This window comes from Pipistrellus kuhlii, unplaced genomic scaffold (assembly GCF_014108245.1).
Source record: "Pipistrellus kuhlii isolate mPipKuh1 unplaced genomic scaffold, mPipKuh1.p scaffold_m20_p_2, whole genome shotgun sequence".
In the NCBI taxonomy this organism is placed as follows: domain Eukaryota; kingdom Metazoa; phylum Chordata; class Mammalia; order Chiroptera; family Vespertilionidae; genus Pipistrellus; species Pipistrellus kuhlii.
This window is the reverse complement of record NW_023425515.1, coordinates 127,704,289-127,722,344: the sequence shown is the minus strand read 5'-3', so window position 1 is coordinate 127,722,344 and position 18,056 is coordinate 127,704,289. Positions and strand designations below refer to the sequence as shown.

Below are 18,056 nucleotides of genomic sequence, written 5' to 3'. Positions count from 1 at the left end.
TTCTTCATTATTAAATTTTTTTCCAAGAAGAAAGTTTTGCAAAGAACGAAACAAATGGTAATCAGAAGGGGCAATATCAGGAGAATATGCAGGTTGAGGGAGAACTTCCCATTCCAACTGGCGCAGTTTTTCAGCAGTGATTCTTGCAGTATGCAGTCGTGCGTTATCGTGGTGAAGAATGACGCCCTTCCGATTAATCAGCGCGGGTTCTTTTTCTCTTAAAGCTTGGGCTAACCTTTCCAATTGGGCACTATACACTGCACTTGTAATGGTTTGGGTAGATGGTAAAAGTTCATAATGAAGAATTCCTTTAAAATTCCACCAAACACACAACATCACTTTTTTCGCATGCAAGTCAGGTTTTGGCGTGGGCTGCGGAGCCTCATTTTTGTCCAACCATTGAGGCCGCCTTTTCAAATTAACATACAGGACCCATTTTTCATCTCCGGTAACACTTTGCTCTAAAAACGGCAAACGGTTTTGACGAGAGAGGAGCGAACTGCAAATTGTGACTCTTTGATTACGGTTGTTGTCGGTCAACTCATGAGGAACCCATTTTCCAAACTTTTGGACTTTGCCAAGTGCACGCAATTGATTGGAAATTGTTTTCTGTGAACAATTTAAAGTTGTCGCAAGCTCTTGTTGGGTAATTTGAGGATTTTGCACCAAAAGAGCTTGAAGAGCTTCTTGATCAAAATTGGACACACGGCCTCGACCACTCTTGTCATCTAACGAAAAATTTCCCTCGCGAAATTTCTCAAACCAACGCTGGCATTTTGTGGCGCTAACTGCATCTTGACCAAGAGCACTACAGATGTTTTTTGCAGCCTCACTTGCTTTTCTTCCTAATTGGAACTCGTAAAGCATGCAGTGCCAAATATGCTCTTCATCCGCCATCTTCTTAGCCCTAGTTTTGCAACAAAAACCAAACCAAACACAAACTTTTTCAAGCAAAACTTGTTAATTGCACTTCACACATTCTGTAGATACCACGTGTTTGAAGGTTATGTCAATACAAGTCAACGCCAAGCAAGATTTTAAACGAATGTTGAAAAACGACACCTTTGCCTGTGGCGACAGTTGATCCAGATATGCATATGCAAGGGTCACAGTGTAAGAACAGGAATGCTGTGCTTCAGCCAGGTGGATGGAGGGAGGATAGGCAATTCTTAGAAAAGTAATATGTATCCACAAGAGATTCATTCCTCACGATAGGCCCACTGATAAGATACCTTTTCACTTCAGGCAAAACCTTGTCTTTATGCTGCTCTCGAGAAGCCTTTGTTAACTGACTCCAAACTCTAGGAACTCTGACAAAACTATGTTATTCAGTAATTCAGGTTTCTTTTCACCCATTATCACATTAAAAAATATATATATATATATTTTATTGATTTTTTACAGAGAGGAAGAGAGAAGGATAGAGAGTTAGAAACATCGATGAGAGAGAATCATCGATCAGCTGCCTCTTGCACATCCCCTACTGGTGATGTGCCTACAACCAAGGTACATGCCCTTGACCGGAATCGAACCCGGGACCTTTCAGTCCGCAGGCCAATGCTCTATCCACTGAGCCAAACCGGTTTCAGCTACCAATTTTTTTATTTATTTATTGTTTAAATTTATCTTTATTGTTGGAATTATTACAGATGTCCCCTCTTTCCCCGCCTGCTCGCCACCCCATCCCACCCCACTCCCCTTGGCCTACCACACTACCGTGGGCTATGCATATATGCATGTAAGCTCTTTGGTTAATCTTTTTTTGTCTCCCCCTTCCCTCTGAGATTAGTCCATTACCATATTTAGGGTTTGTTCTATATGTATGTGTGGGGTAATATGTAAAGTTTTTCAACTTCTAGTCTTTACATCTTGGCACTTGAGCAAGTCTACAGCTCAGGTGTTGTTACATCTGCAGTAGAATAAAATACCAAATTAATTACTATGCATTACAATATATCTACTTTTAATATTATTTTATTGTTTGAATTCTGACTTATATAATGAGTCATTTTTATCAACTTCTAAATGTACTTGAATTTTACAAGTATAATAGTTTATAAGGCAAAAAGAAATTATTACAAGCCAATTAATAAACCAAGTCTCTGATCATTGTAATGTATATATAGTTAAAAAGGGGTGGCTATAAACTTAAGTGAATTAACACAATTTGGAATTTTGAAAACCCCTTCAAAAAACATTTTTAGCCTATCAGTTGAGCTGTCTCTGTATGAGGTTCTTAATGTATTGTTTTAGTTCTAGAAATTTTAATTTTATATCAGAAAATTATATTCATAAATACGCTTACTATGTTATTTCAACATATAGATGTTCTGACAAAATAATAGAATCAAAGAGTAATAAGAGCAGGAAGAGCCTCTCATTTTATAGGTAAACATATATAGAAACCTGAAAAACTGGTAGCACATTTGTGGTTACAACTTGGGTCATTTTATTTATGTCTTTGCACTACCTTAAGAAATTGCTTAGTTACTAATGGTCAGTTATCACAGTAGAGCTATCTTAGTTGATGAAAAGTGATAAAGTTTTTCCCACCAGTCAATAGACATTGGTCAGGCTTTTCCATTTTCTATTTTTTAACAATAAGAACTGCCTTTTATCTAATAATTGATCAACATATTGTTACATTACATTATACACAGTGGAAACTCTACATGTTAACAATTACATGTTATATGTTAAATAGCATTTTGTATTTAATGTTATATTAGCTATCAATTTAGGTAACTTTAATGACATACCTTCTTATATTTATTTTACAGCCATTTTTAGACATAGTTTTGTATATCTTCAAGTTAACGAGTGCAATAGGAGCTCAGGTGAGTTTACTTTTATTTATTTATTTTTAATATGGCTTTTAAATTTTTCTTAAATAAGACACTTGGAAAACTTTTGTGGTATTGATAACCATAAGTGCAATGTTTAACAATTGAACATACATGTACTTATTGTTGCAAAGTAATGTCTAAAAAGAGATTCGGAGACAATACTTTAAATAAGAAATCTGAATGTTAAAATATCAGAAATACTTTTAGAATGGCTATGCCAGTTTCAAGGATATTTTATGATTATAAATGTTGTTTCATGAGCCTAATTACCCTGTCTCTGATATTTGTGTTGGCAAGAATGACCTTTAATTTTTTCCTGAGTATTCTTATTAAAGTGTAGTTAACTTTAGTCATTTAATATGTAATGTTATTGTTACCTTTACTAATACAAGGGTAATATGCTAATTAGAATGGGAGACCTTACGGACGTCCTTCCGGACAAAGCCGTGTTAGGTAGAGACGGTTAGGGACGATCAGGCCAGGAGGGGAGGGCAGCTGGGGGCAAGCAGGCCAGCAGTGGGAGGCAGCTGGGGGCAATTGGGACAGCAAGGGGGCAAGTTGGGGCAAGTAGGCTGGCAGGGGGACAGTTAGAGGCCAGCAGGCCACAGGTGAGGGCAGTTGGGGGTGATCAGGCCGGCAAGGGGGGCAGTTGGGGGCGAGAAGGCTGGTGGGGGGGCAGTTGGGGGCAAGTAGGCTGGCAGGCAGAGTGGTTAGGGGCGATCAGGCAGGCAGGCAAGTGAGTGGTTAGGAGCCAGTGGTCCCAGATTGCAAGGGGGATGTCCAGCTGCTGGTTTAAGCCTGATCCCTGAGAGGTCCCAGATTGGGGGGTGCAGGGGTGCAGGCTGGGTTGAGAGGCAACCCGTCTCCCCTGTGCACAAATTTAATGCACCGGACCACTAGTCTATATATATAAAAGCCTAAGCAACCGGCCCACGGGCCAGTAGGTATAATGCGCACTGACCACCAGTGAGCAGATGCTCAACACACAGGCATGGAAATTGGAACAGATTGATGAATCTCAGAGGGAAGTGGGGAGGGCGGAAAGAGATTAACCAAAGATCTTGTATGCATACTAGAGGACCAGTGCATTGGTGGGGTCCCTCAGCCTGGCCTGTGGTATTGGGCCGAAACCGGCTCTCCAGCATCCTCTGAGGGGTCCCAGATTGTGGGAGGGTGCAGGCCAAGACGATGAACCCCATCTGTTCATAATTGGGACAGGGGAGGGAAATGGGAGGTTGGCCAGTCTGGGAGGGGCTGTGGGAGGGCTCCAGGGTGTTTCAGGCCCATCTTGCTCAGTCCGAATCAGCCACACCCCAGCAGCAAGCTATCCTACTGGTTGTAGCGTCTGCTCCCTGGTGGTCAGGGCACGCCATAGCAAGTAGCCGACTGATCTACCATCTGCCCCCTGGTGGTCAGTGCATGTCATAGTGAGCGGTTGAGCAGTCTTAGCATATCATTAGTGTATTATGCTTTGATTAGTTGAACAGATGACCAGACACTTTGCCTATAGGCTTTTATTATATAGGATATATTATAAAAGCCTAAGCAACTGAATGACCAGTTATCTGGTTGCTATGATGTGCATTGATCACCAAGGGGCAGACGCTCAGTGCAGGAGCTGTCCCCAGGTGATCACTGCACTCCCAAAACCAGCGTCCTGCAGCTGGCCAACATTCCATGGTCCTTCCCCTCGGGCAGCCGGCCCGATCACCGGCCAGGCTGAGGGATCCCACCTGTACATGATTACGTGCACCGGACCTCTAGTAATCATATAATAATGTAGTTGGTGTGTGTGTATGTATGTGTATATAATAGAGTCCCAGCACTGATTGAAATCGTGTGAGGAGGCACCCTTCAAGGGCTGGAATCCACCCCTGACCTGTGTAGTGCCTGCCACCATGTTGTGTTGCCGGGATGGGGGCATGCTCCGAGCCACGTGGCATCCGCTGGGAGCACGCCCCCGGCCACCATGTTGTGTCTGCTGGGGTGGGGGCAGGTGCTCCTGTGTGTTGTGTCTCTGCTCTGGCTTGCCCCCAGCTTCTCCGTGTGTTGTGTCTCCACTCCTGTGTGAGGAGGCACCCTGTGGGGGGCTGACCCGCACCTGACCCGTGTAGCACCGGGCACTGCATTGTATCTGCTAAGGTGGGGGCAGGCGCTTTTGTGTCTTGTGCCTCCACTCCGGCCCACCCCAGCCTCAGCCTCCCCATGGTCTCTGGGGCTGGGGGTGGCATGCAGTCCCCTCCTTCCTATCTTTATGCGCAGCTCCTGCTGAGTGGTCATAATGCAGCCTATGAGCCTTCGTGACACCCAGCTAATTATCATATATATGTGTGTGTGTGTGTGTGTGTGTGTGTATACATATGATATATATATATATATATATATATATATATATATATATATATCTGACACATACACACACATCACATATGTATACACACACACACACACACATACACACTAGTAGCCCACTACGTGATATCATGCACCGTAGGCTGCCTGCTACTTCCACAGGAGCCGGCAGGAACCGCATTGTGCCACCAGGAGCTGCACTGCTTCCACGGGAGCCGTGCTGTTTCTATGGGAGGCAGGCCTGCCATCTCCTCTCCAGGCCTGCCCTCAGCTGCAGAGGCTGCGGGCTGGCACCCCTGTGCACCCAGAGGCCCTTCGCAGCTGGGGCATCACCATAGCGATAAAGCAAGCTGCTCACGCCGCCTTCTCTCAGCGACAGCAGCCCCAGGACTGGGGGACTCTGGCGAGGCTGAGGGGACTGGGTGTCACCATCTTGTGGTTATGGGTGCTGTCATATTTGTCATGGAGTGATAGTTAATTTGCATATTACCTTTTTGTTAGATAGGATATTTTGTAGTTGATTAGTAAATAATTTATATAGTGGTTTTTGTTCCTTTCCAAAAAGCTGGGAAAATCAGTTTTCTATTTGAGTTTTATTGTCTACTTTTCTTACTTTTTGCTATTTCATGATCCAGACTTAATTATTCTTATTGCATGTTTTCATTATAAGAAGTGAATATATCTAATCCGTCTTATTTCTATGCTGTAATATTTTTATGGTACTTTTTAAATTTTATCTGATTCTTCATTTTTTTGAAGGTAGAAACTGTTTTAGTTATATTTTTGCCCATACTGTTTCAATGCATTGAATTAGTTGTATTTAATTTTAAAAATCTTGAATACACACTATATTCTACACATATTGTTCTGGGTAGTAGGAATCAAAAGATGAGTAAGAGAAGAACTACTGAGGAGAAATTAGGATCTGACAAAAGAGGTATTCAAGCAATTATAATGCAGAGTGATAAGTCCAATAATAGAAGTTTGAATAAAGTATTTACTCTTAGAAGAATTGGAGGTGATATTTGAGCTGCTTTGAGAAGGATGAGTAGACATCCCTAAATGTCAGGCTTGCCAAACATAAGAACAACTTCATGGAATGGCATGTTAAGGAAACAATTATTTTAGTATGGCAGAACATAGCATGTATATGGGAATGAGGGAAGTGTTGTGATGAGCTTGGAAAGGTCAGCTTGAAGACTCTGTCTTGAAATGGCCAGTGGGCGATGAGATCCCTTATCAAGTTAGAAAATGTAGAGCTGGGAGCAAGATCTATGAGAATGGGAAGGCAGATGGAGCTCGTTTGGAGGAGCTAAGCTTGAGGCTCTACAGAGCAGTGAGGTGAAGATGAATAGTACTTGGAAATAGTGTCTTGGATTTTTAGGAGTGATGGGACTAGAGATATAAATTTGGGAGAAGAAAGCTAAGAAAGAAACCTCAGAGAAGATTAACATTCAAAGAGAAGGTAAAAAGGAGTCTGAATTATTGTGGAATCTTGAGTAAATATCAAGAAGAGTTCCACTGGAAGAATTTTAGATGCCATAAAGAGTGATGATGACTGACTGCAATTAGGAGTTCTTAGGTGAGCATATTGGGAGAGCTGGAGATGAGCTGCCAGCGGTGGGAGGAACAGTAGATGAATTGTAAAAGCTTAGAGGTCCAGTGTGTTTGTGTGTTTTTTTGTTTTGTTTTGTTTTTTCAGAAAAGAAGGGAGAAAATCAAAAGTTCAACTTAATTATAGAAATTGTATATGTTGTGTTCAATAAATTTATTGGATATCCTTGAACTTTGTATCTTTCTCTTGCAATTTAATAATAGGGCCCAGCGAGCATGATGGCCTATTTGCTTGTTTCTGGGCTATTCCTAACTCGACTTAGAAGACCCATTGGGAAGATGACAATAACTGAGCAAAAATATGAAGGAGAGTATAGATATGTTAATTCCCGGCTCATAACAAACAGGTAAGGAGAAATGTATTAAATCTATTTAGCTGTACTAAAAATTTATTTATATATATATTGATATCATGTAAGTTGACTTCAAAATTCAGTAACACTGTTACTGAAATTAGGTGTGTGTGTGTGTGTATTTACCTCTTCTGAAAATATACATTTTGAAGGCTATCAGTTTTATAATATTTTTTTCTAGTTAACTATTATCTCTGAATCATCTTTATGTTATTGACTAATTTTCTGTTAATTTTACCTTAAATATAGTCAAAATACAATTCAAATTTATGTATAATACTTCAAAGAAATTTTTGTCTCAATTTATCCCAAAATGTTTTTAAGACTATATTTGTAATACTCAGTAATTCAGTCTTACTGCACGTGCCTCTACCTATTTTCCACAAAAATCCAAAATAGGGAGAAAAAGTATTGAGCTTTGATTAGTTTCAAAATCTACCTCTTCTCATCCATTATATATATTCAATAACTTTTGTTAAGTTGTATATAACTTCACTTTTTTTGTTTATAATAGGTGGATAACATAGACCTGTTTTGAGGATGAAATGTGAAATGTATATAGCTTACTGGACAATTTTCCCTCCCAAAAAATATATTTTTATTGACTTCAGAGAGGAAGGGAGAGGGAGAGATAGAAACATCATTGATGACAGAGAATCTCTGATAGGCTGCATCCTGCATGCTCCCACTGGGATCGAAACCACAACTTGGGCATGTGCCCTTGACCAGAACCAAACCTGAGACTCTTTAGTCCACAGGCCGATGCTCTATCAACTGAGCCAAATCAGCCAGGGCTAAAGGACAGTTTTTAAAATTTTTCTTTTATTTTTTTTCAATATTTATTATTGAGAGGATTATAGCTATCTACCCCCCCCTCCATCCCCATTTCCTCGTTTACCCAGATCCCAATCTTCTCCCACCACTCTATACCACTCTATTATCTGTGTCCATGGGTAATAAATATATGTATATAAGTAATTTGGTTAATCTCTTCCCACCTTCCCTCTGAAATTCCTCAGTCTGTTTATAGGACAGTTTTTGATAAGTAGCAGCAGTAAAATTTCTCATATATTGACCTGTCAACTGTATGTTATTTTTAGGGTACTAACATTTATTATTACTCTATAGGCATTTACAAAATTACTCTTTTAATAGTTCCCTCTTCTTTTACTTTCTTATATTGAAAAAATGGTAATGGTTTTAAATAAGGTTTTATGCTCCAGGGAGGCAGAGAATAGATGGTTGCATAGAGAGGTAATTTGCCAAGTGACTGAAAGATAGTGTCAGCCAGGATTCTTTCTATTGTAAGAAACAGAAAACCCTGACTGAGAGGGCTCCAACCTAAGAACATTTACTACTTCACATAAAAACTCGTAAGATAGAGCAATTCCTGACTCTTCTTTGATGTTCTCTTTGCTCTGCCTCCTTTTATGTTGTCCCTTTCTTCAGCCTGATTCTCCTTGTGGTAACAAGATTTCTAAAGTAGTTCCAAATCTCATTAAGCTTCTTCCCTTGCAAAAAGTCTGGAAACAATTTTTGAGGAGCCATCTTTTCTGCTGTATGAGAGCAAGGCAGCTTCCCCAGAAGCCCTACTGCAGACCTTCTTTCACATCTCATTGGCCAGAATTGTGTTTTGCTCAGTCATGCTTCAAGCACTTACAGCAAATGATTGGCTTAGAACATAGAAACTCATCCCCTGTAGATAGTGTTGATGCCATTACCAAACCTTTTGGATAACCTGAAAAGGTTAGGTAACTTTAAGAAAATTAGGGTTCTCTTAGGAAAAAGGATGAGGATGAGAATAGATGTTGGAAAGGCAGCCATCAGTACTCTAGGATGTCTTGTCCTTTCAGGTTTTAGAGGGGGTCTACGCTGACTCAGTTCAGGGGAAGAAGAATTCTTACTCCATCTTCTTCCATCAGCTTAAATGTAAAGAGGAGATCGAAGGAAGTAAGAAAAACTAATTACAAGTGCAGAATTATGTTTATGTTTCTGATGCTTTTGGGGCTCTATCATTGTATCAAGGGAACCATGAAACAAGTCAAATATGATGAGTCTTTATAAAGTTAATTTTACTTAAAGGAGTTGAAGTAGAAGTTGCCTTATTCTTATGATGGAGAAATACAGGCATATTTTGGAATAGAATATGAAATTCACATAAATTATTAAGGGAGAAAAGAAACATGAAAAAATTATTAGGTGTTAATTGAAGGCTGTTTTAACTGTGCCTTCATGATTCCTACATAAATCTTTACTTTCCTTTGCTGTAAGAGGTGCTTTGCTGGGAAAGTTTATATCACACAGAATAAAATGGAAAGACTGAAACATGAGGGCCAGATATGGTCATTTTTAATCTCACCTGTTTGACTTGCTAGCTGTATGACTTTAGCAAATTTACTTAATTACACTGAACATTTCTTCATGTGTAAACTCACCCTTTTATTTCTAGTCAAGATCCTGTGGGCCCATTCTAACCAGCTCAAGAGAACCAAGTTGTGAGGATATGGTGGGGTTCCAAGAATAAGAACAATTATGCAGCGAGGGCCCCTGGGAGCTGGCACTGTGAGGCTGTGAAGTCTGAGTTTGCTTTTCTGTCTTTCAAAGGCTGTATGTCATGGCATCACTATCCTTCTTTCTCTAGCTGTTGTTTTCCCCTTTCCTTCCTATCTTGGCCTGTACTCAATTTGTAGTGTATGATGGCTGTCCCTGCCCTTCCTTCTGTATATCATGGCAGCTTTCTTCTCATTTCTTATTTCTTCATTCTGATTTCTGAGGGTTAGCTCAGCACACTTTTCCCAGCCAGTTACATATGGCACATACAACACATGGCTGCAGTCCAGTCTATGATCTAGTCAGGTATGCATTCCTATGCTCTGATCAACTGAGTCTGTAGCTGGATCTTAAGTGCAGACCACCATTTACCATGTACTTGGTAAGCTCTTAGTCACAAAATGCCATTTAAATAAAAATATTCAGTCATAAAATACTGTTTTACAATTTTTCAGGCTTGGTTAACATAAAAATTAATTGCTAAATTATTTTTTTTAATAGTGAAGAAATTGCCTTTTATGATGGGAATAAAAGAGAAAAGCAGACAATCCATGCAGTCTTCCAAAAACTGGTAAGAAAACATGCTTAAGGCTCATTTATTTGGGAAAGGTTTTTTTGGTTTGTTTGTTTTTTGCTTATGTAAAAATACAAATATATTGTTTTCATTAAACAATATGAGAATAAAAACTATCATATCAATATATTAAGTTGCCTAATTATAAAATGGTAGATTTATTAAAGTAATTGTGAGCATATTTTTATAGAGGTTGCATAAGGAGTCTTATTTAGTGATAAATTTAGTGATTTCTACAGAAAATATGTTTCAATAGCATTCATAAAAATACTGTGAAGATTATTTAGAGCAGGTGCCAGCAAACTTTTTCTGTAAAGAACAAGATAATGCATACATAGTTTAGGCTTTTCAGGTCTTACGGTCTCTATTAAAGGTATTCAAATCTGCCACTCAAATGTAGCCATCTATAATCTAGGATAATGAAAGTGTAATATGCTAATTAGGCCATATCAGCTTGTGGACAAAGGCGGGGCTGCGAGGGAAGCCCGGGTCCTGGGTGCCAGAGGGAAGCTGGTGCCAGCAGCTGGGGAAAGGAAGGCCTACTCTTACACAAATTTTGAGTATTGGGCCTCTAGTATCCTATGCAATAAATGGCTAACATGCAGATTGACCAAACAGCATAACGACTGAGCACTATGACGCTCACTGACCACCAGGGGGCAGACACTCAACCTAGGAGCTGCCCCCTGGTAGTCAGTGTGTTCCCCCAGAGGGAGCACCGCTTAGCCAAAAGCCAGGCTCCACAGCAGTAGTAAGGACCCCTAGGATGTCTGTCTGCCGGCTGACATCAGTTGGACATCCATCAGTCTGACATCCATCAGTTGGACATTCCTCGAGGGCTCCCAGACAGAGAGAGAGTGTGGGCTGGGCTGAGAAACCCCTCCCCAGCCCTAGCCAAGTGCATGAACTTTGTGCACCGGGCCACTAGTACTTTATATACATGAATGAGTGTGGCTGTGTTCTAATAAAGGCTGAATTTGGACTGTGGGCCATAGTTTCTTGGCCCTTAATTTAGAATATAAACATTGTTTCTTGTGGAAACTATATTTCAGTTTTTATTTACTTGCCACTTGGAAAATTTGAATGCAAGTAATTTTATTTATTATTCATTCAAAAGATATTGAATGCCATCTAGTTGCCTGAGCCTGTTGTAGGTGCTAGTGTGTTAACAGTGATGAATGTGATGGCAAAATTCTGGCTTTATGGAGCTTACATTTTAATGGAAGCTGGTGAAATTTAATACATATTTGAAGTGACTTAAGATTAAAATGATTGCCATTTAAAATTATTTCACAGATTGAATTTTTCTTCAAGAATATTTAACCTGACAACTTTGATAGTGCTCACTAAATTGCATTTAAAGTAATTTTCCAGGACACTGTTGTTCACCAGCCCACCCTTCACTTGGTTTGTTTTACTTACCTTTTACATTTCAGCCCAAAAGTTTACATCTTATTGATGCCTTGCCTTCTCTGATTAGTCTGTCTGAAATGGCCTCTACCAGTTACTTTCCATTTTAATGATCTGTGTCCTTAAATGCATATATTGCAATTTATAATTACCTGGTTCATTTGTTTATTAGTTTGTCTGTTTCATTAGATTGTAAACCCCATGAGCTCAAGAACTTTATCTGTTCTATTCATTGTTGTGTCTTCCATATTGAGCACAGGATGTAGCACACAAGATTTATTGACTAAATGTTCCAGCCATTGTTCTTTTGCAGAAGGTAGTAAGAACAAGCTAGCCAGTATTTAGGAAAGCCATATTTTAGTGGAGGAGTCAATAAACATGTAAACAACTGGATAGTTTCTATGATTTCAGATGGAAATGAACTCTGTGACCAAATATATAATAAGATAAAGTGGTAGAGTATGATGGAGACTGTTTATTAGGTATTTTAGCAGGAAGTCAGGATCTTTTTTGAGGAGGTGGCATTTTATCAGAAACCCATTTGAAGTGGGGGGTGTTAACAGTATCTAGGAAGACTTATTCCAGGCAGCAAGCACGGCAAGAGGAAAGCCTTAGGCAGGAGCATGTTTTCGAAAGCTGCATTTCTGGAACTCAGTCAAAGGAGCAAGGTAGAAGCAGATGAGATTTAAGATAGAGCCCAGTGTCAGATCATGCAGGATCTTGAATAATCCAATAGATGAAAAATGTGAGAACACTAAAGATGCAGAATAAAAAATATTTTTAGAATTGTAATTTTAGATAATGCATGCTCAGATTAAAGCTACACACTGGGACTTTGTGGCCTTAATTTAGATTGAGTAGTGATATCATTCATCACAAACCAGGTTTCTCCAACTAAAGTAAAGCATTGAGTGCCAATCTGGATTGCTAGTGTTCAGCCTAAATGCTCTCATCCTTAACAACCAATAATCAAAACAAAGGAAAGCATATATGTATCTCATAGTATTGTGAATAAATATCATTTTACTATTACATGTTCAGGACCCCCCATTAACATTCTTTATGTAATTTTCATTCTGTTTGTATAAAAATGGTTTCAGGAAGTGTTTGTTAACAGTATCTAGGAAGATCATCATTGTGCTTGATGAAATGTGATACACAATATAATCAGAAATCATTTGCACTCAGTAAATCTCTGAATAAACATATTACATCATTGTGCTTGATGAAATGTGATACACAATATAATCAGAAATCATTTGCACTCAGTAAATCTCTGAATAAATATATTACATAGTTTCTTTTATCTTTATGGTAAATGTGTATGTTTTTAAACATAGAAAATAATTATATTTTTGCTTTTGCTTTCTGCCAGGTGGAACATCTGCATAATTTCATTTTGTTTCGGTTTTCTATGGGCTTCATCGATAGCATAATTGCCAAATGTACGTATGCTATAAAAGAGATATGGAATGAGATTTGTGGAAAAAGTAGAGTATTCTAAATCTTACTTGCTTTGTTTCAGATCTTGCCACTGTAGTTGGTTACCTAGTTGTCAGCCGCCCTTTCCTAGATTTGTCTCATCCTCGACATCTCAAGAGTACACATTCAGAACTTCTGGAGGTAAAGTAGTAATAATAATAATGGTACATTGAAAATTTAACCCTTTGCACTCCGCTGTCCCCTCTCAGGGGACATCGGAATTCTAGCATATCACTCGGATGTCCCCTCTCAGGGGGGACATTGCAGTTTATTAGTGATTACGGGGAATTGAGTTAATTCAACGCACATGTCTGCCGCAAAGTAGCGTCGAGTAGCTGGTAGCCAATGTCCAGAATGGTTCGGAGTGCAAAGGGTTAAATTTAAAAATAAGGAAAACTAGTTTTTGCCCTAGTCGGTTTTGTTCAGTGGATAGAGCATCAGTTTTTGGACAGAAGGGTCCCAGGTTTGATTTCAGTCAAGGGCACATACCTTGGTTATAGGCTCGATCCCTGACCCCTGTCGGGGCATGAGCAGGAGGCAGCCAATCAATGTGTCTCTCGCATCGATGTTTCTCTCTGTCTCTCCCTGCCCTTCCACTCTCTCAAAATTAATGGAAAAAATATCCTTGGGTAAAGTTTAAAAAAAAAGAAAAGAAAACCTAGTTTTTAATCTTAGAAATGTAAGTGAAAACTAATACTTATTTCTCTTTAAGGATTACTACCAAAGTGGAAGGATGCTTTTGCGCATGTCTCAAGCTCTAGGTCGAATAGTTTTGGCTGGCCGTGAAATGACTAGATTGGCTGGGTAAGTAAGATTAGTATTGAACAGTTGCAGAGAATTTTTAAAAATATGTTATCCTTAGTGATTATGCTCTGTTGAGGTTAAGATCAGTGATAACTGAAGTTGCTACTTCTGATTTTGATAAAGAAGTAAGATTTATCTCTAATAGTGAAGTCGTTTTGTCTTCTTTTAGATAGTTGTTTTGAGCCTTAAACTTGATTAGGATTTCTAAAAATGCTTCACAGACACTGGTTTTCAGTAATCTGAGAAATGTTCAATCATGGCAGTCTTATTCACAGAAAATTAAGTTAATGAATAGAGTCTTCTCAGTTGAACTTTCTGTTTCCCTTAATACATTTCCCCCCCTTAAATCTTTGATACTGGCAACCTAGCAAAAGATGAAGTTGATATTAATGGGATAAAATGAAAATTATCTGTGGTATCTGTAGGTACAGTTGTAAATATGGTCATATTATCTAAGAAAATTGTTCTTAGACCATAAAATGGAATTAAAAATTTCAGTATTTCAAGCTCTTAATATAAAAGGTTGGTATAAAAAACACACACTAATGTAAAAAGGGACCATAAACTTAAGATAATCTTGAAAAATTGGATGGCTTAAGGTCTTTGCCAGGCCTGATGTTCATATGCATATTTCCTCTTTATTTCTCCCCCTCCTCCTATGGCACTTAAAGTCTTCAGGGCAATGCAGAAGAAGTTGTAAACTGTATGTGGAGCCTCTGTCACTGGTGAACACTGACATTCTTCCTACTTAACTTTCTGGTGCAGTTCATGGCATACTGGTGCTTCTGTTCCTTAAGGGGATTTCTGCTTGTTATTCACAGGAAAATCTTGTTTTGTGTCTGATATAGACACACTCTCTTTGACGATCATGTCATTCTTATAATATATGCCTCAACCTTTTGTCATTAGTTTCTATTCCTCTCTATTGCCACAGTGATTTCTATCTAATATTAAGAACATTTTTTCTTTTTCCCTCTTTTTTTTTTTTAAAACACCTTTAATTATTTTTTAATATATATCTTTTTTATTGATTTCAGAGAAGAAGGGAGAGGGAGATAGAAGTATCAGGGATAAGAGAGAATCACTGATTGGTTGCCTCCTGCATGCCCCCTAATTGAGGATCGAGCTGCAATCTGGGCATGTGCAGGAATTGAACTGGTGACCTCTTGATTTCTGGATTGATGCTCAACCACTGAGCCACACCAACTGGGCTCTTTTTCTCTCTTAGAGTAAGAGAGGAATCTTCCAAATCTTCTGTTTTCAGGGTTGTAGCAACCATTTGGGAGAGCCTATTGACTAAAAGCCTAATATGCTGTGTCTGGTTGGTCACTCAACCAATTAAAGCGTGATATGCTAATGCTGCTCAACCACTCACTGTGACGTGCACTGATTACCAGGAGGCAGATAGTTGACCCACTGTCCAGTTGCTATGACATGCGCTGACCACCAGGGAGCAGACGCTACAAATGGTAGGTTAGCTTGCTGCTGGGGTCTGGCTAATCAGGATGGGTCTGACATGCCCTGGAGCTCTCCTGTGGTCCCTCCCCAGCTGACCAACCTCCCACATCCCTCCCTGGCCCCGATAGTGCACTGGTGGGGTCCCTTGGCCTGGCCTGCACCCTCTTGCAATCCTGGCTGAGGGACAACCCCCTTTCCCCCAAGTGCATGAATTTTGTGCATTGGGCATCTAGTGTATAATAAACACATCCATCTGATAGAAGGCCATCTTTATACCAGGCTTTATAGTTCACTGTAGCAGGAACTCAGGGCCTATGGAATGTCCTAGTACTAGTCCTTCTATAGTATCTGCTAGAAACTTCCTTAAACTTCTAGCAGCAAACAATTTTCTTGACTTACCTACTAAAGAAGTATCTGTTGAGGCAGGAATCCTATGAAACTTCTCCCTTTATCCCATGTTTCTGCTTTCTTGCTGAAATGTAATAGTAAAACATGCATATTATCACTAATATTTTATGTTAATGAGACTTCTTTTAGTTATTTTATTTTAAATAGATAATAATTTTAAACTCCAGTTAAGTTTGTATAAAATAAAAGTTGTGGTTCAGGATGGGTGACTCAGTTGGTTAGAGCATTGTCCCATACATCAAAAAGTTGCAGGTTCTATTCCCAGACAGGGCACTTGCCTATGTTGTTGGTTTGATCCTGGTTGTGGGCATGCATGTGAGGCAACCAATCGATGTTTCCCTCCCTTTCTTCCTCCCTCTCTCCCTTTCTTCTCTTTCTCTAAAAAAATCTATGCTAATCAAAGGGTAATATGCTAATTAGACTGGATAGACCAGATGTCCTTTTGGACAAAGCCGCAGTGTCTGTGAGTGCCCAGGAGGGCAGGCATCCACCATTCTGCGAGGGCCGGCAGTGGCAGCAGGAGCAGGGTGATGGGTGCTGTGTCTTCCCCTGATCTGCCTGGTCGCCTCCCTCAGAAGGAGGCCAGACTGTGGCTTAGGCCCATGGGGAGCAGGCCTGAGCCATCAGTAGGATATCCCCTGAGGGCTCCAGACTATGAGAAGGGACAGACCGGGCTGAGGGCCACCCCCAGCCACGCAGTGCATGAATTTTCACGCACCGGGCTTCTAGTAAATAATTAAAAATGAATCCTTGGATGAAAACTTAAAAATAAAACAAGATATGAACTTACACAATGTTATATGTCTATTTTATCTCAAAAAATAAATAATATAAAAGATAGCCTCTGGAGATTTGACTATAGTTTTTTTTTAATTTCAGTTTTACTGCTCGGATTTCTGAATTAATGCAAGTATTAAAGGATTTAAAAAGTGGAAAATATGAACGCACAATGATCTCTCAACAAGAAAGGGGTAAATATGAATGTTCTAGGTCTTAAAATTTAAGTTTTTGCTTTAATACATAATGTGATTATGATACTTTAACACTTATTTTCTATTTAAGGTATTGAAGGAACACAAAGCATTCCCTTGATACCTGGAGCTGGAGAAATCATCAATGCTGATAACATTATAAAGTACATACAGAAAAAGTCTTTTTAGACCATAAATATTTGTTAAACTACATAATATCTTGTCCTTTCAGCTACACTTGCTTAGTGTTTAATGTAAAACTATCCTTTCTTTATTAATTTCTTCTGTAGATTTGATCATGTTCCTTTAGCAACGCCAAATGGAGATATCTTGATCCGAGATCTTAATTTTGAAGTAAGTTTTAAAGTTGTTGTATAAAAACTTATCTTTAAAATGTGAAATGCATAAGGGTTGGATATTTAAAATAATGTTAAGGCTTGACTTAAATCTCTGAATCCACAAAATAGCTTTAACAAGTAAGTGCTTGAAATACTCAGAAATCTATTTTTCTTAATTGATAGGACTTTGAATTTCAGATATTACTATAAAAATATTTTGCAAATAAAGTCCTTGGCTAGTGCAACTGAGGAACTGAATTTTAAATTGTATTTAATTTTAATAAATTTGATCTTAAGTAGCCACATAACTAGGAGACAGCATAGCTCTAGAATTCCTCTCTACATGCTTTTGTATGTGGCCTTTAGTAATTTGTGTTATATCTAGGGATTCTTTTCAACTGCTTTCTGATAATTTACAAAATAAGGTATGTAATTATTGTATTTGTTTTTATTTTTTATTTTTGAAGATAATTTTATTGATTTCAGTGAGGTAGGAAGAGTGAGAGAGATAGAAATTTTAATAATGAGAAAGAATCATTGATTGACTGCCTCTTTCTGCCCCACACTGGGGATCAAGCCCACAAGCCAGGCATGTGCCCTGACTGGGAATCAGCTGTGACCTCCTGGTTCATAGATTGAAGCTCAACCACTGGACTTGTTTTTAAATTGTTAAAACCTTACACGTCTTCAATTTTCCTATACTTAATAATGTAAATTTATTAATTACATCTCTACTTCCTTTTTTAAATGAAAAATGTTAGTTATGCTGAGTAGTTTAACTTATTTAAATAACAATGAGTATTGTATACTATATTTTTTAAAGCCAGGAAGCACAAGTAGAAGTAGAGAAAATGTAAATATAGTTGGTAAATATTGAATGCCTACAAGTATTACAG

At 38.9% G+C, this 18,056-nt stretch overlaps 1 protein-coding gene across 4 annotated transcripts in view; it reads left to right on the top strand.

Moving 5' to 3' along the window:
- The window catches only part of ABCD3 (ATP binding cassette subfamily D member 3), an 85,459-nt gene that overhangs the window by 44,843 nt on the left and 22,560 nt on the right, over positions 1 to 18,056 (top strand). For 3 of the 4 annotated variants that reach the window (XM_036443913.2, XM_036443911.2, XM_036443912.2), the window contains 9 exons: positions 2,781 to 2,837; positions 7,017 to 7,159; positions 10,217 to 10,286; positions 13,075 to 13,144; positions 13,225 to 13,322; positions 13,894 to 13,985; positions 16,731 to 16,822; positions 16,914 to 16,986; positions 17,113 to 17,176. In XM_036443913.2, coding sequence (XP_036299806.2) covers positions 2,781 to 2,837; positions 7,017 to 7,159; positions 10,217 to 10,286; positions 13,075 to 13,144; positions 13,225 to 13,322; positions 13,894 to 13,985; positions 16,731 to 16,822; positions 16,914 to 16,986; positions 17,113 to 17,176 — 759 coding nt within the window. The remainder of the gene's footprint in view (positions 1 to 2,780; positions 2,838 to 7,016; positions 7,160 to 10,216; positions 10,287 to 13,074; positions 13,145 to 13,224; positions 13,323 to 13,893; positions 13,986 to 16,730; positions 16,823 to 16,913; positions 16,987 to 17,112; positions 17,177 to 18,056) is intronic. The other variant, XR_006742152.1, reaches the window with a different exon arrangement.